This window comes from Haliotis cracherodii, unplaced genomic scaffold (genome assembly GCF_022045235.1).
Source record: "Haliotis cracherodii isolate W230 unplaced genomic scaffold, xgHalCrac1.p SCAF_4, whole genome shotgun sequence".
NCBI lineage: Eukaryota > Metazoa > Mollusca > Gastropoda > Lepetellida > Haliotidae > Haliotis > Haliotis cracherodii.
This window is the reverse complement of record NW_027266297.1, coordinates 30,114,936-30,140,305: the sequence shown is the minus strand read 5'-3', so window position 1 is coordinate 30,140,305 and position 25,370 is coordinate 30,114,936. Positions and strand designations below refer to the sequence as shown.

The window sequence follows — 25,370 nt, the reverse complement described above, 5'->3', positions numbered from 1 at the left end:
TGTTATGGCTTAATAATTATTTTTTAAGGAAAGGGAATTAAACAGGGAGTGCCCTACATCTAAATATTTAATAAAAGACATCAGATAGTGTTCTTCATCTTCAAGGGCTAAGCTGTTCAATTTTTAGTCCATGACTCCACTCCATCGAGCTAAGGACCCTATAGCTACCGCGCCGACTGTCACGGGGCGGAAGCTGTTCTATGTGCGTCTTACCGGTTCTTACTGAGTAACGAATTATCGGAAATGTCCGTATTCATATATTCAGGCTCAACATGCCACTGTTGTATTCTAATTGACACATTTTAGGCCTGTGTTGTGTTTTCCCTACTAGTTCTCGAACTGTAACAAGTACACTTCAGTGTGAACTAACTGAGCGTCACATAAATATAGAATACTAAACGAGCTCCCGTGTAATACCAACTTTATGAAACCAGTGAATAGTTGTGGTATGTGACGAGCGAAAGCGAGTGTGCATAAGCTCCTCTCAGTGATCTATCATCTCCACACGCAATGTCGTTGAATAAGCCAAGGGATGTTGAGAGCTTTCAATATGTGTTCCAGAAACGTGTTCGGAGTGTACATCAGCAGGCGTTTTGTTATTACACAATGTGTAATACAGCTGTATGTTTATTAAACGGGTGATCTCTTCACGGGCAAGTAATAAATATAACTGACCAATCCACGTCTGTGTTTAACAGTTTTCCTTGTCAATGAACTTCATCCAATACGCTGTGCCTGGCGAGATAAAGGTCAATGGTTCGATACCCTGGCCGCATCATACCAAAGACGGTAAAAGATGTTGCCAGAGACCATTTTCATTTTATGGTCTCTGGTGGTACTTGTTATTAACCTGCCTGGCGCTCGCATTAAGAGGGTAGAGCAAGGACTAGTCGGCACAGAGTATTTTACATGTGTTTTGTGTGATATCCATGCTGAATTGGGGCATGTTTTCTCAGTGGGCGAGAACTATAAAACCGAAAAAAGTCCGGCCTGGCACAAAAATATACACACGTGTGCATGCACGTCGCTATGTAAGTGCAAAAATTTTGAACGCGACGTTAAAGCTCATTTCTCTTCACGTCACTTTATATAATTAGTATAGCAGGAATCATCAGAGTAGGTATGTTGGAATTTTATCCTGTCTTCCTTGAACATATGGATTATACTGAAAGCTACCAATTATATTCCAGTACATCACTCTTCAAAACAAACAACACAGCCACATATTTTCGTAGATTGAATGTTGGTGTAAATAATATTGATACGGGAATCGGGTAAGTAGGGGAGGTGTTTATCCCCTTACAAACCGTAGAGCGTATATGTTGTAAAGCAATTATCATCCTTTCAGTTCTAGCATCCAATTCTCACCTTATGAAGCTACTCCAGCATTTCTTCATTGTATTATATTATTAAAATAATATACACAATTATATATCTGGACTATATGCTGGGGATGAACGTGCAGATGAGAGGCAGTCTGAGAAGACCGACCTTCACTGTGTGGAATTAGACACCGACACAGAAGATCGATAGGCTGACTCTTCCATATCGAGTTACACACCTACAGACCAGCTCGCAGATTGTATTACACACATACTGTTAGCCTTGCTCCAAGGCCGTACGGAGTGATAAGTCCATGGGTGTGTAGTAATTCTATCCTTACAATAGGCAAGTCTGGATAAGCGGACAGTAAGGACGCCAGGATGTATCTTGAAATTTCAACATAGCATTTTGAAATTTCAACTTACCATCTTAAAATTTCAACATAGCACTTTGAAATTTCAACATAGCATCTGGAAATTTCAACTTAGTATCTTGAAATTTCAAGATAATAAGTTGAAAGTTCAAGTTGTAATCTTAAAATTTCGACGTAATATCTTGAAATTTCAATATCATTATCTTGAAATTTCAACATAACATCTTGACATTTCAAGTTAGTATATAACTAACAAATGGCCCTAAAAGGCTTCCGTACGAACTGGTCAAGACGTCTCCGTGTTGCACGACAGTGTAATATTCTCGATAACCTATAAAACGTAGATGTTTTGTTTTCGGAATGATCAGCATAAAATAAGCCTAACAATTTATCATTCATATCCAACTAATTAAAAAGAAATGATGAAATAAGTCATTATTTATAGAATCATATATCAAACAAATTTATGTGTCAATGCTGATGGTTGCAACGTACACTTAACCTGTGGTATGTATTTGATACTCAGTATTTTTAGAAAATAAAGACAAGAGTTAGACATCTTGTATGAAGTCGTCAGTCAAAATTCGAGTTATTTAAAGAAGCATTTTGGGACATTTATTATCTCTGTAATGCAACTGATCCACATTTTTGAAAATTATTGGCACAAATGGCTGTATCTGTATGAGCGTGTTAATAAATGTAATGACATCGTGTATAGAATAGGATCAAAAGCGTTAGCGGCTGGTCAAGGGACACACACACACACACACACACACACACACACACACACACACACACACACACACACACACACACACACACGTTGCTTTATAAGTGCAATAATCTTGGACGCGACGTTAAACCCCATTTCACATTACCTCACTTAATGGTACTTAACGCCATGAAATTCTAACCCTGTATGATTAGCTTGACCTTGTGCCCATTGCCTGACGCCTGTGACGTAACCCTCGCCTCACGAGGATGATGTCATAACAGCAGCGTGCAGCGCCAACATTCCCGACATCGTGTTCACGGTCAGGGTACACTCATTGCCAGCCCACGTTTTCATTGAAACAGACACGTGTGCTCATCCCCCGCTCAACGGTATTCCTCCGCCAAGTGCTTGTGTTTCCCATAAGAGGTCAATGCGCCTGGAAGGTGTCGTCTGCTGCTCGTTGCTTCCGGTTTGCCGTGTTACCGACTATCTTCGTTAGGACCAGGTTCAGTTTTGGACAATTGGAGGTATGTGTGTCTTCTGTAAGGACCTGTGGCATGGGGTTTGAGTATATTACATTCGTTTTACTAACCTGAGTGTTAAGAATGTGCAGTCAGTGCCTGCAGTTTATTTCTATGGGTTTCGAGTTTCACAAATTGACTATTTTTAGACCCATCTGGTGCTCTGTACCTTTACGTTCTAGAACGCAGTTGAGAAAACAGGATTCCGTGAAATACTATTGATGTTGCCAACACGAGTAGATTGAAATAAAAAAACACACGTCGGATCATGCCCGATATCGACAAATATGTCAGGTTTAAAAAAAAACAGATTTAAAGACGTTTAAAGACAAATCCTTGAGGTGACATTGTATTGATTTTGATTGCATTTAAAGTCCTGGAATTGCAACAGAGTGGGAAGAACTAATTTACTTGTAGCTTCGGAATAGCGGTTATCTAGCACCGCTCGTTACTGTCTTCATGGAGATGTATAGCAATTGTTCCTCCGGCGTGTTATATGCGTGTTGTAATATAACATGTGTCTTACGCGTGTTCTATACTTACTTGTCCCTCTTCAGGGTCACTGCCAAATTATTGTGTCCATATTCTCTCTCTCAGTCTGTCTCTCCTTTCTCACACAGGATGCACTTCATATGCAGTGTGTGTGTGTGTGTGTGTGTGTGTGTGTGTGTGTGTGTGTGTGTGTTCTTTCAATACGCGATGCTATTGGACACGCCCATCGATAATTTGATCCTAATGAACGAACTTACCCCGAAACGAACTGCATATAATAGTAGACTTGCACACGTCTCTAAGGCAATAATTATTAATTCTAACCATAAGTTCTAGATCATGTAAATAATAAGGACAAGATGTCTCTATAAGAGACCAGAGTCCTTTAGTCACTGTCCACATATCTAGACTTGCCTATTTGGTGGATAGAATTACCACGCATCCATGGATTTTTCTTTCAGCATAGCCTTATAGCAACGCTATGCTTATTGTAATGTTCATAAATAGATTATCTCCAGTAATTACGCTTTTAATTATTCATTAGAAAATCAATGGTAGAAATAATCCTGCATAATATTACTAACGGCCGTATTGTGCTTGTGTCTCATATTTTGATATGTTATAGACGTACAAATAATACATGTTATCAGTGCATGTGATGCTACAAGAATCAATGTTACCTTTAACCCCGGCTCCTTGTCTATTTGCACCACAGGGGTGATTCTGTTACAACAGGCCCCCACTACAACCGCGTTCCATTGTAACGCTACTATAATAAGTACACATTTAGCTGAAATAGTTTCTAACCAAACATACGAATAATGAAAAATGTAAGCCTATATTCCAGTCACTGATAACACATTTGAAACAATCACAACTGTGTCCCGTAATATCGTGGACGTGTTGAGCCTTGACCTAACATACTAAGCTTATTTTAACAAAACACGTTCAACTTAGATGGAGGAACAGCTCCTGCTGTGAACAATAACATTTCACCGATGTAACTGTTATCTTGAGTGTGTGCTTTCAAAATGAAATGGATGATATTTTTTGAAAGGTTGGGCTTGTTGCATTTAATTCATGACGCATTTTAGGGAGGTGTATATACTCCCATTTTAATATTTATACTATGTAGAGCTTAAATTATCGTTTGATAGATAAACATTATATATATTATTTTATATTTTGATATATGTTTTTATAATTAAATATAAAATGTCAATGCTCTTGAACAACCTGTCTTGATTCCCCTAAACAAATTCTATTTCACTTAAAAGGAAAATAGCTTTGAAAACTATATGATTGGGCCACTGAAAATCAGTGTTGACACCAGGTGTTGTCGAACAGGGTAAGCATGTCCTGCCCCACCGGTAGTACCACAGTTCACACAATTTGCATAAATAATACTTACTTTTATTTGTTCCCTGACTCCGTACAGCAGTACTCTTGCATTAAACTTAAATAATAATTAAAGTAGACCAAATTGTGAAAACCCAAACACAAAGATCGGTGCCTATTGTAACCTGCTGTGTACGGTGAAGACGGGTGTTTGACCTGATAACCGAGTCGATGTATAGTGAAAATATAGGTGAAATCCCCCCTCATAATAAGTGTGCAGCTTGTCAGTGAACCGGTACATGAACGGCGTCGCCGGGGTAACAAGAGCTGAAACACAGGAACAGGCGCCCACACGTCGTGTCAGACAAACACGCTGAGTGCTGGCTCGTAACTGTCAAGCAGACATTGCTGCCAGCAAGCAATGTTATACGATGAACTAGGGGTACTCCTTGATGTACAACTGCGGTCGTGTAGCTGGAATACTTCTGAGAATAAAATAACAATCCTACCTTCAGACACACCACAGTAGTCCTGTCCCATGAATGTAGAATATATTTATTTCAAAAACCAAAACCAATCTAGATGTATATAAACAATAGCAAATCTCGTCAGCTCTAGCCAGCTCTCTTCCAATGAAATCAGCATTAGGATTTTTTGTTTTAATTTTAGAAGAGAGAAATGTATTGTATCATTTCGGATTAATAATACTTGTGTTTATGAATCCCCTTCAGAGTATTCTCGTCCTGCCCCATGACTGTGGAATATGTATGGTAAAAGAATCAAGGATCAAGAATTTTTATCGTACAGAATACCCTCGTAGGGTAGGGTAAAACTATCTACATGTGGGAATAAATATAACTATAATTATGAGAGGTAGATATACATAATGTACATTATATAATAAATATTAAATATTATTTCCATTCATACCGTATAAACAAAAACAAAATATTATATGAAAACGAAACCAGTCTAGATTAATATAATAGCAAGTCTAGCCAGCTGTAGCCAGCTCTAACCCACTATGAAATCAGCATCAGGAAACTCAATTGTTTTAATTTAGGGGAGAGATATGTGTTGTGCAACAAAACAAATCTGAACGGTTTTTTTGAGGCCTGGAAAGTTGTACGCAATTGTTTTTAACGTTAGGCTCATCGCTGTTGGCCGAAGCTTCATCAAGTCTTGATATTATCGGCGTGAAGAGCGCAGAGAGGAATTTGCTGTGACACAGCTGAAATATGTCTGGAGTGAGGGGGAATGTGCTGTTTTCTCTATGTCAGTTGATTAGGCATATATTAGTGTGTGGTACAAAGTTAATTTAAAACCACAGATAATAATTTTACACTTTTGCACAGGTATTTCCCCCTTTAAGCCATATGGTGTGTGTGTGTGTGTGTGAGTATGGTTTTACGCCGCTTTTAGCAATATTCCAGCAATATCACGGCGGGGGACACCAGAAATGGGCTTCACACATTGTACCCATGTCGGGAATCGAAACCGGGTCTTCGGCGTGACGAGCGAACGCTTTAACCACTAGGCTACCCGACCGCCCCTTAAGCCATTTGGAATCTGTTTCGGCGGATTATCAAGACTGGTTGTTCTCATGCATTGAGATAGATTCTCTTGAGGCAAGTGAAACATTTGGATGGACCACTTTTTCAGATGTCGTTATAAGCTACAAAAACCACTCGCCCCGAAATGTGCCGGTTCTCATACTGTACAGTAGAGTCTCTCAAACAAACCTTAAAACAAAAATCAGCAAAAGCAAATCTTAAATATTTTGGAGAATAAATGTTAGTTTATGTCTACCCCTAAACCCTAAGGGGCGCTCGGGTAGCCTAGTGGTTAAAGCGTTAGCTCGTCACGCCGAAGACCCGGGTTCGATTACCGACATTGGTACAATGTGTGAAGCCCATTTCTGGTGTCCCCCGCCGTGATATTGCTGGAATATTGCTAAAAGCGGTGTAAAACCATACTCACTCACTCACTCACTAAACCCTCAATATTATTACGCTTTCTTCAAATGGCACGCAATGCCCCAAAACACAATGCTTCCCATTGACTTAACCACCTTCCTGTCAGAGTTAGGGGAATTGATAGCGTCCCTTGTACTCAACCCAGTTAGAGCGATGCTCAGGGGCACGGGTGGCCCAGTCGCCTAAGGCGCCGCGATTCGCTGTGCAGACTTGCGTCCCTTGGGCACGCCAGAAACCTATGATTGTGGGTTCGAATCCCGGTTCGCCCCGATTATGTTTCTAGGTTTGTCAGCACCATACCCGTGCTCATGGGTTTCACCGAAGTGGTAAACGTCTGGTACCTACATCACTTCGGGCTTTCCTCCCACATTAAGCTGACAAGCCGCGATATGACTGGGATACTGTTTAAAGCGGAGTTAAAGCCAACTCACTCACTCACTAGTGCGATGCTCATGATATTGACCACTGGTTTAGCCTGTTAAGGTACGTTTATAGCTAAATAGCTTAATGTTACTGACTACACAATACCACACTATCCATCCTTGCCATTGGAAACAACTTATGCACGTTTGAGATGTCACGTTTGGGAATTCCACTTCCTGATGCAAAAGATGTAATCCAGTTAAGAGGCGAGAACCTGTCAGGAAGCATTTGTTCTGTAACCGGAAGCTGCCGGCAATAACTCTCTCGAACGTAATGAACACATTCTATTTGCTGAGTTAGTGGTCCTGTCGAAAAATTACTTTAGCAGGTCTCGTGTTTCAGACATAACCACACGGATGTAATTAGTCTTTTGTCTATTATTACACAAATCACATCCAGTAGGACATCAATATGTCGCAATAAACCATTATTTTATCTATTCCGTGTAATTTATTTTAGTCCGAATTTCTTGGGGATTATGTTCGATAACTTGATGTGTTCATCTTCTGAAACAGACAAGGGATTTCGTCAAAAGAAAAGCTGGTTTTGTTCCATGATTGCTTCAACACACTAACGCCGGTATGTGGCTCAGGATTATTCCAGCTATATGACGGCGGTCTGTAAATAATCGAGTCTGGACCAGATCCACGCAATTGGGATATGCATCAACCAAGTGGGCGAAACTGACCACCCGATCCCGTAGTCGCCTCTTACGACAAGCATAGTCGCCTTTTATATAATTCAGCATTCTCTGAAGATACCGACTGTCAAACCTAATGCAGAAGTGTCACTTACTCTGTGCAGGAAAGAGGGTTTGTACATATGCGGAGGATGAGTAGCGCGCGCACACACACACACACACACACACACGCACGCACGCACGCACGCACGCACGCACGCACACACACACACACACACCGATGTAGAAGTGTCACTCTGTGTAGGAAAGAGGGTTTGTACATATGCGGAGGATGAGTAGCGCGCGCACACACGCACGCACACACACACACACACACACACACACACACACACACACACACACACACACACACACACACCGATGTAGAAGTGTCACTCAATGCAGGAAAGAGGGTTTGTGCATATGTGCTGAGACATGTCATGACATCCACTAAGTGAGTGAGTATGGTTTTACGCCGCTTTTAGCAATATTCAAGCATCACGGCTGGGGACACCAGAAATGGAATTCACACATTTTGCCCATGTGGAGAATCGAACCCGGGTCGTCGGCTTGACGAGCGAACGCTTTAACCACTAGGCTACCCCACCGCCCCATGACAACCAATAACTATGGGTAGATGACACTTAGTGGCAACATAGGGACTGACGTGTATTTACTTATAGGGTCCTCCCTTATTGATACTCCGTGAACTAATAGATAGAGTGTGTACCCGGAGAGCGGAAGGTCGCTGGTTCGATCCCCTGACAGCGTCGGACGTTAGAATATGGTACTTATTGTTACCCTACCTGGAGCTCGGCATTAGGGCAATAAAACAAGTACTAGTCGCCTTGGAGTCAGTATACTGTGTATGAGTGGGGTATGCATGTAACTTCGATGTTATTTGAGTAATCATAAATATCATCTGTGTAATAATGATCAATAACGTTCGAGTTGCGCCTCTTTATCGTGTCTGCATCCTGTAGGTCCGACCCCAACTTAGTCGCGATTATGTATATATAGACAGAATGGAATAACCAGTTTAATCACTGTCTCTGGCATCTCCGGTCCTCTCATACATACAGCTGATAGGACACTTGATTGCCCAAAGGCGTTGCTCCGTGAATTACCATCGATCTTTCGAATACTGGCTCAGCATACAGGCCCGTTAATATCCGGGTAAGAATAGGTCTTCAGTGACCCAAGACCCGGGTTCGTTTCCCGAGATGGGTACAATATGTGAAGCCCATTTCTGGTGTCCCCTGCTGTGATATTGCTGGAATATTGCTAAAAGCGGCGTAAAACCATGCTCACTCACTTTTCAGTAACCCGCGCTTGTCGTAAGAGGCGACTAACGGGGTCAGGTGGTCAGGCTCGCTGACTTGGTTGATGCATGTCATCGCATCCCAGATTGCGTGGATCGATGCTCATCATATCAGTCACTGGGTTATCTGGTTCAAACTCGATTATTTACAGACCGCCGTCATATCGCTAGATTATTGTTGCGGCATTAAACAACAAACAAATCAGTGCTACACCTATATCAAGGTCGTCTGTACACAAACAGTGGATTTCTAGCACGGCAACGATTTACACTGTCTCGAGCCGATGACATATCCGGGTTAATCTTTGTAATTACCCGCTCATCAGTACTGGGAAGGTATATTCTGAGCCGTAATACTTCAACAAAAATCCCAATCATCTCCCAATGGTTGTAACGGAGGCTTAGACCCTAAATCTCATTGATCTAACAGTGGGATCGTCTTCAAACACTCGGGAAAACCACAGAAGATCCCCTGCCATTCATCAAAATGCCAATATTTGCCGTGAGAACAAAGATTAGTTTAATTCCAAGTTGAACGATTTAAATAGCATTGCCGATCAACTCATTGCTTTCACCACCAAGGTGTCCTCTATGAATGTCATCGGACAGTCTGCACCACCAGGCGTCAATGACTGCTCCATAAATCGATTGTTCTTTTCCGCTAATTTGATGGAATGAATCGATTTGAAGCCAGGCACTTTTGCATCACTTCGCCTCTTGTGTCTCCCAGCCGTTGCTGCCATCATTCAAAATCTGAAACGTGACCTTCACTGTATAAGCTCACACACTGTAGCGGCTCGGGAGAGCTGTTGAAAACAGACACGTGGGGAGACGGGTCTTTATAGCCAACGATAGAAACAGTAGGATGTTGATTACAGTATCAGTAGCGCGGTCAGTCTGACATGCGTGGAACTCGGTTCCTCTGATGTCAGTGATTCGTAAGAGAAGAGAACGATGATTTATATATTTATTGACATTATAATTAATCCAACAGCGAAAATCATGATGTTTGGATCATCGGGCCCATCGCTAAATAGACATTATCCTATCATGAGGCACACAGACTAACATCTAGTCTCTGAAATGAATTTTGCCGAAAATAGTTGTTACATTACTTGCCAAATATTATAGACTGTCATGGGCTGTATTGGATATTTTGTTTTTAGGATATGTATGGCAGACTATGAAATATGAACTGTTATAGGGACGGTGGGGTATCCTAGTGGTTAAAGTGTTCGCTCGTCAGGCCGAAGACCCGGGTTCGAATTCCCACATGGGTATAATGTGTGAAGCCAATTTCTGGGTATGGTGCTGGTAAACCTAGAAACATAATTTGGGCCAACCGGGATTCGAACCCACAATCGGTTTCTGGCGTGCCCAAGGGACGCAACTCTGCACAGCGAATCGCGGCGCTTTGGACGACTGAACAATACTCATCCACCCACTTATATGCCAATGATGGTAATAAATAGAGTCCATGTTAGTCCGAGGTTAAATATATTGTAGAATAATTGTGGGTCAGACCAGAAGATAATTATATATTCTCATGAATCTCACTATCTTTTCCCACGCCACTTCTGACCATGGACTGAACAATATAATCAGACAGGAGAGTGAGGGATCATGGTTGCGCTCTCCGACAGGGCCGTCTGTATTGTGCCTGCGTGCCTGCGTGTGTGCGTGTCTGCGTGTTGCTCATCCTCCGTGGTCCTAAATAATGGTCCCACCCAAAGATTGAGATCGCACGCTTGTATATACATCATCCCGCCTATTGCTTGTATTTCATTAATGTCTAATTATTCGTCTGGTATTCCATCGCCTGAAGATGTATTAATATCAGTCGAAAAAAGAGTTTTCGAAGGAAAACATTTATGTTTACTAAATAGGTTGTTCTTCCTGTCCTCATTTTCAGAACATAGAAAAAAACATGAAGGCGAAAGATGTTTTGTGATAAATTAACATCGACATAAACAACAGTTCGAGATATCACATATAATTCAAGGGGCACATTAGCCCAGTGAACCGAGACACTGAAATTCGCTATGGGGTGTTGCGTCCCTTAGTTGTGTCAGGATCCACCGATCGCGGGTTTGAATCCCTATGATATTTGGTCCGTCAGCACCACACATGTGCCCGAGAGTTTCATCGCTTTGGGACTTCTTCGTTTAGCAGACACGCCATAATGTAACCGACAACCGTCCAAAGCTGCTAAAAAACAAAGCTATTCACTGAGGCAATCCGTACATATGTGTCCTGCTTGTGCGCGGTTAACGCAATCAAAAATACTAATATATTAACCTTCACTAAATAAACCCACACACATGCATGGCATTTAATTTCACCTGGACTGTGCATCTTGTTTGCTTTTGATAACGCCTTGGCTGTCGTTAAGGGTAACACATCAAAGACATGGAGCAACAAGACTGCATGCTATGGACACGTGAGTATGTGCATTGTTGTTTTATTCGTCACTCTAACCTTCGAAAGTATTTGTTGAATGGTTTCCTGGTTTGGTTTATGTTACATCATTTCCACAATGATATACAAAAATATACCAATACAAACTGAAATAAACATTATGTTGAAGTGGATAGGCTAACATTTCAGTTTTGGCGTATACAAATGTCATTTCACAACCTAATTTTGTGATAACGTGATATTGTTTGAACTTTTGCCAAATATAAGAGAATTTTCACCTACTATTTTCTTGCCTAAAGGGGGCGGTCGGGTAGCCTAGTGGTTAAAGCGTTGGATCGTCACGCCGAAGACCCGGGTTCGATTCCCGACATGGGTACAATGTGTGAAGCCCATTTCTGGTGTCCCCCGCCGTGATATTGCTGGAATATTGCTAAAAGCGGTGTAAAACCATACTCACTCACTCTTGCCTAAAGAGGGTATATATTTATGCTTTCCTTTGAACAAGTTGCTATATCGCCTAGATTCTGTACATGCAGCGCTTAATGTAACAAAGTCACATATATTTTTCCGTTTGACCTATAATTGAAAGTACATGCAACTGTATAAATGCATCGAGATAAGACTATAATAGATTGTAGTAATATAGGACATATAAGACATATTTTCAGATTGTTGTAGTTGTATTTACAACTTAATCTCCGTTTTTTACAGACGAATTCCCTATCAACCATGAGTAAGATCACGATACTCGTATGTGGAGCCGGAAGTTCGGCTCAGGTGATAGCAGGTCTCGCAGCATCGCGCGAGAATATTGAATCGAGAGTGCTGTCCCTTTTCGAAGATGAAGCCGAGAGGTTTACAAACGCTTTGAAGGAAGGGGACTTAACTCTTTCAATTAACGAAGGCGAGGATGAACCAAGAATCATCAAATGCAAGCCCAGAGTTGTTACGAAGGACCCATCCAGAGCGGTTAAAGGTGCCAACTTCATCATCTTGACAGTGTCCCCAGGGGAACAAGAGGAATACCTCCAGGCCATTGCACCCCATCTAGAAAATGATACGACCGTTGTGGGATTCCCAGGTCATGCTGGCTTTGAGTTCCTATGTTTGGGGACACTCAAGGCCAAAGCCAAGAGATGTGCTGTTATTAGTTTTGAATCAATGCCTTATGCCTCTCGGATAAGAGAGTTCGGGAGAAATGTTGCGGTTCTAGGAATTAATGAAATCGTTCGGGGAACTATGGTCAAAGGGAAAAGCAAGCAGCCTTATGATCCATTCGCAGTTCTGCAACAAGTTCTAGGGGAGTTCCCAATACTAGAGCGGTACAGCAACTACCTGGAACCGCTACTAGCCACAAGCACTGTTGTCAACCCAGCCATTATGTTCGGGAAATGGAGGGACTGGGATGGTACACCTTTGGACTCAAAACCTTTGTTCTATCAGGGAATCACAGAACAAGATGCCAAGTTCCTTACAGGTATCAGCGAGGAGTGCGTAGAGATAGCCCAAGCCATCACAAAAAAGAACCCTAAAATTGAACTCTCCTGGGTTATTCCCCTTTACGAACTCTTCATGGAAGAATTCATGGATAATGCTGAAGACTCCAGCAATCTTCTCAATCTGATGAAAACTAATTCCGCTTATGATGGAGTTTTTCATCCAATGACCCCAACAGAGGATGGCAAATTTGTCCCCGATTTTACCTCCAGATATCTAACCGAAGACGTACCCAGAGGTCTGGCAATCTCCAAGGGTATTGGGCTTCTGGCCGGGGTGAAGACTGTTTTGCATGACAAGGTTTTGGAATGGTGCCAAGAGAAGATGGGAAAGGAGTATCTAGTTAGGAGAAACATGAAGGGGAAAGACATCGGGGAAACAAGGTGTCCTCAGAGGTTCGGGCTCGAGACCCTAGATGACCTACTGAACATGGTGTAAAACACATGTTATTTACCACACTGGGGTATTGTGGATGTGAGGCTGTTTGGTTGAATGCATGCTTTCTCTAAAACTATCTTGAGATGCGAATATGACCAGTTTTCATGGTATCCATTAGTGTTACAGATTTGATCTTTGATCACTGATAATTGCTGATTAGGATTTCTATTAAAATCAGGTTGATCAAAACAGATATATGCCCAAAAAGTGGATAATCGGTTTAGTTAAGTTTAGGGCAAGAAACAAAAATATTGAAATGCATAGTTACCATCATACACTTCAATAAGCTCCAGAGCCGATACCATAGTGGAATCGAAGGGATACCAGCCGTAACATTTTAAACTGGATTTGTAACAATACATTTTTTATCATTCGCTCATGTGGACATTTGACAGAAAACAATGTTTACGTCACATTGATATACTCAAGTTTGCTTGTTTATGACATGCTTGCTCACTGCGCGCGCTTGGAATTCATATGAAATCAGTCGTAAGGCCACTACAACCTTACCCGACTCTGCCTTTGCCAAATGCGTTCGCTCGTCACGCCGAAGACCCGGGTTCGATTCCCGACATGGGTACAATGTGTGAAGCCCATTTCTGGTGTCCCCCGCCGTGATATTGCTGGAATATTGCTAAAAGCGGCGTAAAACCATACTCACTCACTCACTCACTTTGCCAAATAAGAAATTCACAGCATGGGGTTTTTATTAGAGAGATGACATTTGTTTCGATAACTGATTTTTTCTTCTCTGAAACCAGGAACCGAAGAGTTTAATTTTTACCAAATATTTTTTATGACATCGAGGCAAATTATATCTGTTTAAACCAGTCTCCCTAAAATAGGTATCGTTATTCCTTCCAGATAAAAAAAGACAAACAAACTCTTTAAATGAATATTCAGTGTTAATTCATACCTTTTCAAGGTTGCAACTGTTCTCTAACGAAGCGGGGGCACGGGTGGCCCAGTCGTCTGAGGCGCCGCGATTGACTGTGCAGAGTTGCGCCCCTTGGGCACGCCAGAAACCTATGATTATGGGTTCGAATCCCGATTCGCCCCGATTATGTTTCTAGGTTTGTCAGCACCACGCCAAAGTGGAAAACGTCTGAGACCTGGATCACTTCGGGCTTTCCTCCCACCGTAAGTAACCTGATACGCCGTAATATAACTGGAATACTGTCAAAAGCGGCGTTGAACCCAACTCACTGTCACTCGTTCTAACGAAGAAGCTATTGTTCAAGGTTACAAGTGACGCAAATTGATGGCCGCTTGTGGAAGCATGGCAGCCCACGGCAAAGGTTGAGTGTCGCAGTGCGGTTCTGTGACTACGGGGGTCCTTATGACATGTGTGACATGCTGGTTTATGTACAGTCGGGGAATGTTCAGCATCTTCTTTGTACATACACTTGTTGTTATTGCTCAGCATCAATGGTGCAAATGCGTTCGTATCAAACATTGATCATATTGTGTGAATGTCTATTTCTCTTCTGTAGAGATTCTGCCATATCATTTTGCCGTTTATTCACCTTGATTAAACAAGCTTGCAGTGTGTAGTGGTAATAGTTGATAGTTGATAGACGTTTTCGAGTACATTTCTTTATGTTTAATAAATCTAACGAAAGACTCGTTGCATATTCATGTAGTTAAATACTAGTATTGGGTACATTCGGATATTCACTGCAGAGCAAAACCTGTCGCTCTTTTTCCTTTGGCTATCATACATATAGGTATTTTTTCGTTACTTGACATATTTCAGAAACTCCCGTCATTAACTCAGTATGCAGTGTTTCACATGAACAGATCTGGCGTAGTTTTTGGATTTACTTTTACTGACGCTTCAGACGGTTTACATAATCATTACATTGTACAAAGTAACCTTATGTGTTATTTATTAAAATGATATTGATTAAATGGCGATACGATATATATTAAAGGATAAATGTAAATATTTTGTTATGAAATTGTGTATACCTTACAGTGTAACTTTAACACAATGTCAATGCAACGAAAGCCAAACCTATCCCCCCTCTGCCTGACGGGTATCTGGGGCAGGGAGCCACAAAACGCATTGAGACTAATTCTGGTAATTTTTCAGGAAATTAATTTGGGAAATACCCGTTGATATGAAGTAAGGTTTTTTTATGTTATTTTAAAAAAAAAATTGGAATATTGTTTTTATGGGAACTATCGGGGATAGGTTGGAAATAACATTGTCATTTTTTTAACTTTTGACACAGTTTACCGCAGAATCAAATATTTATAAAGTTAAAGATCGATGATAAAACCACGTCCGATTTCCCTCTCTTCTCCATATGTTAACGTTGCACATTTGTTTATTTGTTGTATAACTGTCTATTTTTATCAATAAAAGTTAACTTTCATGTATGTTTTGTTATATTATATAATACAGGTGGAACATACATGTACATTAGAGAAAACAGTATGACATAGTTACCTCTTTACGTGTTTGTTGTAATATTCAAACAATAGGGCGGCGGTCTGTACATAATCGAGCCTGGACCAGACAATCAAGTGATTGATATTGTGGGCAACGCCAAAAGCCATCGGTGTACAATGACATGTTACCAACGGGTCTGGCGACCCGATCCATGTAGTCGCAGAGGTTACTGCAGGGGGCGTATTCGAATCCGGAGTACCGCGGGAACTATTTAAATGCAGACTTGAATAGTGTATTACTGTTATTGGTAGTTCTCAAAGTTTGGGCAGCACTGGCCTACTGATATGTGGATCGGCTGGTCAAGCTCAGTGGGGGCGGTCGGGTAGCCTAGTGGTTAAAGCGTTCGCTCGTCACGCCGAAGACCCGGGTTCGATTCCCGACATGGGTACAATGTGTGAAGCCCATTTCTGGTGTCCCCCGTCGTGATATTGCTGGAATATTGCTAAAAGCGGCGTAAAACCATACTCACTCATTCATTCACTCACTCACTTAAGCTCAGTGACTTGGCTGATCACGTGTCTTTGTGGACCGTTGCTCAGGGTTCCGGTCGCTGATTTTCCTGTTCCAGACTCGGCTATTCGTAATAGCCGTCATACTGTTGATTTGCTGACTTCGTGATAAAGGTGAGTGGGAGAGTGAAAGCTTCAGGCTGCAGTCAGAAAAATTCCAAACATGTCGGTGGCACGGGGAGCCTGTCGTCTAAGGCGCTGCAATTCGCTATGCAGAGTCGCATCGGTTGGGCACGTCAGAAACCTCGGATAATGTTTCTGGGTTTGTCAGCATCATACCCGTGCTCGTGGGTTACACCTCAGTGGTAAACGTCTAAAACAAACCTCACTTCGGGCTTTCCTCTCATATTAAGCATTTACGCCGTGATATAACTGGAATACTGTTAAAAACGGCGTTAAACCCAACTCACTCACTCATTCACCCACAAATATCACGGCGACTTGTAAATAATCCCGACGGGATTGATAGCATGGGCGACGACCCCCTTCGTCAACACTCGCCCCTTTCCGTAAACTCCAAGAAGACTCGTCCCACCCTATCGATGACTGTTATGCGCGCAAGTACGACAAACCAATCAGAATTGCGCGTATGACATCAAGTACTTCAGTCAAAGAATGGAACAGGAACAATTTTTTATTTTGCACATGTTTTGCATTTAAAAAAATTACCTTTGATACAATTAAATGTGTTCAAACATACTGTATAAATACCGTAAGTCCCGATGTGTTTTAAATAACATCTGGAATATATATATGACATGCGGGGTAAATACGTGAATTATTACGCAACAATTATTTTAACTATGCCCGATTGCGCTTAGACGGAACCAAGTGGCAAAAATATCAGTAAAGTCCGGGTTTGATCACTTTTTTGTAGAAAAAAATATTTCAAAAAGCGTCATACGACTCTTGCTCAAAAGTTGTTAAATCAGGGTTACAACATTTAAGGCCCCAGTAAAGCTTTCAAATATGTTTTGGTAGATGTGTGGAGGACTTTTCTAAATTTGATGCTTCAGTGACAAAAACTATGTCCGGTGTAATTCCCTATTTTGACTTACAGGCGAACATTTGCATGCCTTTGCATGTGTTTGTGACAGGTGCCCCCGGTGGGGCAGAATACGCTCACCTGTTAGCAAACATCTGGTATCAATACTGCTTGATAGTGATTCATAAACACATGCTCATGATATAGTCAGAATCGTGCAACAGACTTCTTATAATGGAAATGATTTTGTATCTTTTATTTGATCGTATGAGCAACCTTCCACTCCGTCGGGGAATGATTCCGCGCAATATTCCAAGTCACTGAACCTGACAGCCCGATCCATTAAATTGCCTCGTATGACCAGGTAAGGTTGTTGGGGGGTCTATTTTAACACGGAATATCCATCGGGGGGGGGGGGGAGAAATTCACACAAATGTTCCACTGATAGGAAGCCCACGCGCTGACTGGCTGATCAGAAAGTTAGCTGACCACATGTGGGGGGCTTGACAGATCTTGACAGAGAGAGTATTGAACCGCAGTCTCTATCTTTATGAATTAAAGCGGGAATGCCTTTTTTACCATCACTTGAAAAAGTGTTTAGACTCCTGTCGCCATTGTAAGTCAACTCACCGTCTCCGTTGTCTAGTGTCAAGCGTCTACCCGGAGAGGGAAAAGTCGGTGGTTCGATCACCAGCGGTTCATATTAAAATACGTTGAAATTAAATTAAGGGGGTCAAAAAAGGACTGGTCGGCTTGGAGTCAGTATGCAGTGTCTGAGTTGGGTATCCATGTTAAAATACGGCATGGCATCCCAGTTGTCCAGCACTGTAAACGCTCGTCAGGCCGAAGTCCCGGGTTCGATTCCCGACATGGGTCCAAGCGTGAAGCCCATTTCTGGTGTCCCCCGACGTGAAATTACTGGAATATTGCTATAAGCGGCGTAAAACCATACGCACTCTCTTACTCATTCAGGTAAACTTTCTGTTTTATGTATACAGTAATTTCAGATTAATCCTAGCGATTAAAAAATTGATTATTGAAAACTTTCTACAAAGACTAAACATTAGTCTACAACACATCGTGGATATTCTGAATGTCTTGGAATTCTATCCACACTTTTAATGACGCTTCACACAATTTATTAGCGCTGGCCTCCATCCAAATCAGGTAGAAGGGCTGTTATGGATGTAACAACAATACATTTTCTACGCGAGGTAGGAGGTTCGTTGGCTTTAGATGTTTAAATCAACAATGGTAGCCTTGATTTATAAAGGTTAAGTTAAAGCAGCGATGATACAAGTCTCTCTAGACGATATCAAAACACAGCACCTGTGAGGTATACATAATGAAAATTCTATTTTGGCGTGGCTTTTGTGGTTAAATGAGCAACGTATTTGGTTTACACATAAACAACTTACGTAGTCTTATGTGGCTTTATATACAGTTCTCGACATCAAACACAACTTAAACAAGACGAAAAAATTTACCCCGCTAAACCAAGTATTTAACCAAAGCAGAATCATCTAATTAGACAGGATATGTCCCTAGGTCGCACTATGCAAATTACGTGTTCCAAATACAAACACAGACGGAAGTGGCATTACTCCTTATGATTTAATTCACAGCAGCAATATTTCGAAATCATGAAGAAAATCTAAAGAAGTATCATAATAAATATCATGTCATCATGATATGCAAGTTTTCGTAAATGAGAGGGGCGATGGGGTAGCCTTGTGGTTAAAGCGTTCGATTCCTGACATGGGTACAATGTGTGAAGCCAATTTCTGGTGTCCCCCGCCGTGATATTGCTGTAATATTGCTAAAAGCGGCGTAAAACCATACTCACTCACTCACTTAAATGAGAGTGAATTTGATGTACCGCTACTCTGAACAGTATTTCTGATATGTCACGGCAAGTCAGCTTGCATCATCTATTAGCACGTCTCCCATAGAAGACGGTTACTAGATAACGAAGCTGTGAAACGTGTTTAATCCTTGTCTGATGGTTTGACGCGTATTGATTCCTAAATAGTTTGTATCCTGAACATGTTTACAAAAGTTTAGAACCCGAAGGGTTTAAATTCTAAAAATATATGTATAATCTAAACTTGTTTTCAACGACATTTATATCTAAAGCCATTATTAACATGTGTATCAATTTCACCAAGAAGTATACCTGGTATATCCTATCTCTGCGATGTTACAACATCAACACATCGGGCTTGCAAGTTAAACCATGTCAATCCAAATTATATCTATGATGCTGAATTGCTGTTGAATTGATTAAAACAACATGATACATTATTCATGAAACCCAGTACAGTAAACTACGTTTATAACGAACACGCTTATAACGAACTGACGGATATAACGAACTTACTTTTTTGTTGTCCTGACTATTTGCTGTAGTTATGCTGTATATATGCATATTACGAACTACGGCTATAGCGAACTAAAATTAGTGGTCCCTTTGAGTTCGTTATAACCGTAGTTTACTCTGTTTGTTCTATATGAGTTTGGATTGGAAAATATTATATATAGGAATATGTAATTCATCACTTAAATGGTATCACACTACAATTGGCATTTCTCACTAATGCTTGGTGGCATTGGCCCATTATAAAGTATCCTGATTATTCAATACTAATTCGTAATTTTGTTATGACCATTGTTACGACATTACACCACTGTGTACGTACGTACCTCGTGGAAGGGAAGAAATAAATAAGGAATGACACTGTTAACTATTGTTCGTTCAAAACATGCTTAGAATTGAGGAATGTTGTGGGTATCCAATGATAGCTTTCGCCCATTTATACGACTCTTCCTCATAAGTTGGTTGGTTAGTTGGTTTGTTTAACGACACACTCAGCAATATTCCAGCTATATGACGGCGGTCTGTCGAGTCTTGACCAGATACTCCAGTGATTGATATCATGAGCATCGATCCACGCAGTTGGGATCGATGACATGCATCAACCAAGTCAGCGAGCCTGACCACCCGATTCCGTTAGTCGCCACTTACGACAAGCATAGTCCCCTTTACGGCAAGCATGGGTAACTGAAGACCTATTCTACCCCGGATCTTCACGGGTCGCCCAGAAGTCGGAACAGGTGCTCGTCTTATGAATGTGTTGAGGATTATGCGCAAGGACTGATGAATCGATTACGAGAGACCATCATCCCAGAGAATTTGCAGTTTTGTTGCCACGTCGTCGAACTATTCTCATGGCATGGTCAAGACAACATCTAAGGTTCAGGTTACAGGACTGAAGATTAGCCTTCCTCACAAATAAGTCCAGGTTTCATTTTGACAGCAGTGATGGCTGTTAGCGTGTTAATCAACGTCAAATGGAACGTTACGCTTACGCGTGTGTTGTACGTTATGCATTCGGCAGTTATCCGTCCTCACATCGCCCCGTTCCTTCAGACACATGGACGCCATATGCAGGTACTCGCCTCGCACATGTAATCACATACTTCATTGGGCAACTGAATATGACCACATTCCCTTGACTTGCTGTTTCCCCAGATCATGGATGAAATGTGTAGGATGAAATTAAACGTCGTTTACGCAGTTTCGAACCAACTGGTGACGTTGGTCCAGCGGCGACAGCCCTTGGTCTGGAAAAACATAATGTAACACAACACAAGTATCACACTCAGGATTTGGTTGCTCTAAATGATGACGTGATAAACAACACAGGTCCGTCTGCGGGTCCACAACTGTTTTTTTAGACTATGACACTGACGCGCTCTGTACAAGTCGGGTCTAAACTAAACCTAAACTAAACTAAACCTGCTCAGGCCAGTCCCTTGTTCACAACCACGTGCACTTTAATTGCTCGGCCACGATATATGTATTCCAGCCGTGGTGAGCTTGACCAGTGTCACCAGTGGTCATTCCGAACTATTGATGGGATGTGTCGAGTATTCGCCTTATGTCATCCCTGGTCAAGAACTGTTATTTATTCTCTGACCAATACGTACACGCCAATTTGGCTGTTAATGCCTTGTAGCGACGTGATGTCAATATACAGCTGTTGTACTACCGTCCCATCTGCCGGTCGTAATTACGGGTTATGGGAATATTGCTGTTGGGGGGGAGGAAGGGGGGGGGGGGGGGGGGGGGGAGGAGTGTGTGTAATCTGACATAATTAGTAGGGGGAGAAATCTAGCCATACCCTGACTCTAATACAAGCCTTCCTCAACGGTCTTGTGTCGTCAATGTGGCGCCTTTGTCAAGTTTGTTTCACTGCTAATGCTTGTCATACCTGATGAGGTGAGGTGAAATTGGGTTTAATGTCGGGTCCAAGATTATTGCACTTATATAGCGACGTGAATGCCGATTTATAGTGCTAGCACTCTGACATACCATGCCGCAGTTTAACACGAATACCCATCTCAGACACGCTATACTGACTCTGAGCCGACCAGTCCTGGTTTTAGCCCCTTAATGCCGAGCGCCAGATAGGGTAACAACAAGTACCATCTTTTAACGTCTTTTGGTATGACGCGGACGGGGATCGAACTCTGCACCTTCCGCTCTCCAGGCGGACACTCTACCACTAGACCACGGAGGCTGTCATGATGAAATCAAGTTGCATGGACATCAATGAGTTATTCTGAAAATCTAAAGAAGTATCATAATCAATATCGTGTTGATATCATGATATGCCAGTGTTCCTAAATGAGAATTACTTTGATGTAACGCTACTCTGAACAGTATTACTGATGTGTCACGGCACGTCAGCTTGCATCATCTATTAGCACGTCTCCCATAGAAGATGGTTACTAGATAACGAAGCTGTGAAAAGTGTTTAATCTTTGTCTGGTAGTTTGACGCGTATTGGTTCCTAAATAGTTTTGCCCTGAACATGTTTACAAAAGTTTAGAACCCAAAGGGTTTAGATTCTAAACACAGTTGGTATAAATGTCTGTATCATTACACAAACAGACGATATTCATACTTCAAAAATTAAAATTAATCTCGGTTCTGAAAGTGCAAAGAAAACGGATAAATTTACATGACAATGACGCCTTTGCACTTGCCTTCTCCCTGAAACTACCCCGACGTGAAATCCACTTTCCGTGTTGTTAATAGTGGACTTCTTTTTTAATTATTTTAAAAAATGACATACTTATGTTAAATTATATAAAATAATGTATACGGAATGACAGAGCAACAGAATTCACAACGATCACCAATTATCTGCGGAGTATACCAGACACCAAACGAAACAGTGCATATGATAAAATCCTTGTTACTTTCATATGTACTACAACGTGTGACTGAAAATGTGTGGGTTAAATTGTATGTGTGATGTGCTTGTGTGGTGTCTTTTTTTTCATAATATACTCTGCAAAAGCAAAATAGAAACGTGAATGTTATTCCTTGATATCCGAAATAATACATAACTGAGGCATGAGTGAGTGAGTGAGTTTGATTTTACGCCGCTTTTAGCAGTATTCCAACAATATCACGGCGGGGGACACTAGAAATGGGCTTCACACATTGTACCCATGTCGTGAATCGAACCCGGGTCTTCGGCGTGACGAGCGAACGCTTAAACAAACCACTAGGCTACCCGACCGCCCCTCACAGCCCAATGAAATGCTCATATGTCGACCCTTTTAAAGTTTGATACTGGTCAGGAAAAAATGGGAATTCCATTTGAAACATGCTCTGATCAAGTATTTACTAGAACTTTGGAATTCATTCTTGGGGATTTCTGCAAAACTGTCCACAACATTCATGACAATAGTTCTTATGCAAACGTCAATAAACGGATGTCATATGGTTCAAAAGTGTAGCTTGAAATGAAATGACCACCCAAAGTTAGTTCTAATCGGAAATCATACGCAAATCCAGCCACTGCGTCCATTTCACACTGGGGGCGGTCGGGTAGCCTTGTGGTTAAAGCGTTCGCCCGTCACGCTGAAGACCCGGGTTCGATTCCCGACATGGGTACAATGTGTGAAGCCCATTTCTGGTGTCCCCCGCCGTGATATTGCTGTAATATTGCTAAAAGCGGCGTAAAACCAAACTCACTCACTCATTTCACACTGTTCTTGCGCTTGTTTCAAGAATGTAAATCCGGCGTTTGGTCCTATGTGAAGGTCTAAATCCATAAACTGTTGTTCTTTTAAGGAAGAGGAACACAACGTTTCGGAGTATATGCTTACTCCTTCGTCAGGTAAATGACGAAGGAGTAAGCATATACTCCGAAACGTTGTGTTCCTTATAATAAAGAAGTTGACATCCATAAATTCTCTTCCTTTTGTGTATCACTTCTAAATGCCTTTCAAACACGTGTTGTTCTTTTATTTGAAAACATGGTGCATTGTGCCCGCCGAATTAATAACATGTCAACACCCCATGATGATCCCGAGCTCCGTTTCTGGACATCAATAATACGTGAGTGCTTTACGGCCAGACAAAACAAATGGTATGTGCATGTGCCGCACGGACATTCATCTAATCACGTGGTATGTTGTACGAGACGGCACTCTAGTAGCCTCAATATCATATTCAAGGCCGAAGGCTGTCGTCTGCTCAGTGTGTGCGGTGGCTGTTGACGATCGGACACGCGTCTGGAATTACCTGGAGTATATTTCGCACTGTAGGTAAGATCAACACAGTATTTGAAATTTTTTACTTTACATGTGACTGATTTATCGCGATTGGAAGTATGTCTTTGCTAGGAGAAAATATGTTGCTAAATTCTGTCGCGACACATGAAACGGATACCAATTTATCTGACAGTGTACAAGGCGATTTCCCCATGATCTGATTGTCTTACTTAAAACGACTTATTTGCGTTCTAAAAACATGTCAATCTCTCCATTGTATTACAGGATTGGATACATTATTGTATTGCAACATGATTGTTTTGCTAATATACTATTCACCATTTGAAAGGGATCATCGGACATGTCATTCTATTTAAACATACACTTGACATGTTATGAGAATCATGTTTGTGTATCATGGAAAGATACAAAATATTCCTATCCCTAAGTACATATGTGTTTTATGAAACCAAAGCTAAGCGAACCAAATATGACCAGTTCGGTTCCACATGAAATCAGCAGCAGGGTAAAGGTTTGAGAGCAGAGGAAATGTATTATGCACTGAAAGATTCCATAGACTATATGCTATTCTAGAAATATAACGCCATTGCGTATTACCTTTTCCCTGTACCTCTGGAGCGGCTGAATAAATTCAAATTACTTCTTAGATAAACATGCAGTTCAATCGAACCAATGATTTATGTCGGCATTTGAAGCGTATCTTTCAGTAAATACAGAGAATCAAATGTTAACGTTTTTTTCAACCTGGGATTCGAGAGTGGAACGGGTTATAGCTCCAGGTCACACTGGGGTCAGTTTGAGAGGTCAGCTAAAGGCCACTCACGTGGACAGCCCGGCCGTTCTCCTTGACTGGTCATTGCTTGTGTATGCTGTAGGTAAGGCCAGATTCACACAGTGCCGATTATAGCTCTCGTTTGAGATCAGACAGCTCTACGACACGAAATGTGAAAAAATCGGTATTACTATCCTCAATGATCCTACCATTGTCTGATTTGGTTGGTTGGTTGGTTTGTTGTTTAACGCCGCACTCTGCAATATTCCACCTATATGACGGCGGTCTGAAAATAATCGAGTCTGGACCAGATAATCCAGTGATTAATATCATGAGCATCGACCCTTAACGCGGTCGTATACGTTCGTAACAGAGTCCTATGGGTCGGGAAAGGTCCAGAGAGGTCGGCCAAGCACTCCCGACAGTATGATGCGTCCGGTTACATTCGGGAAACAGCCGATTTTGTCTAGTCGGATCAAAATCGTAACAATGTCCCTGTTTCGCGGATTGGGTATAATATACGCAAATCGAAGTGTTA

At 41.6% G+C, this 25,370-nt stretch overlaps 1 protein-coding gene across 1 annotated transcript; it reads left to right on the top strand.

The window, feature by feature from the left end:
- Positions 1-2,762: 2,762 nt before the first annotated feature.
- Positions 2,763-15,895, top strand: LOC139480015 (opine dehydrogenase-like). The gene is made up of 2 exons (XM_071262988.1): positions 2,763-2,938; positions 12,291-15,895. Exon 2 carries the CDS (start codon positions 12,309-12,311, stop codon positions 13,512-13,514), a length of 1,206 nt encoding a protein of 401 aa, XP_071119089.1. The 5' UTR covers positions 2,763-2,938; positions 12,291-12,308; the 3' UTR covers positions 13,515-15,895.
- Positions 15,896-25,370: the final 9,475 nt, after the last annotated feature.

What these genes read in the sequence shown, in the direction of transcription:
- LOC139480015 (XM_071262988.1), top strand. Translation starts at nt 12,309, where the DNA reads ATGAGTAAGATCACGATACTCGTATGTGGAGCCGGAAGTTCGGCTCAG.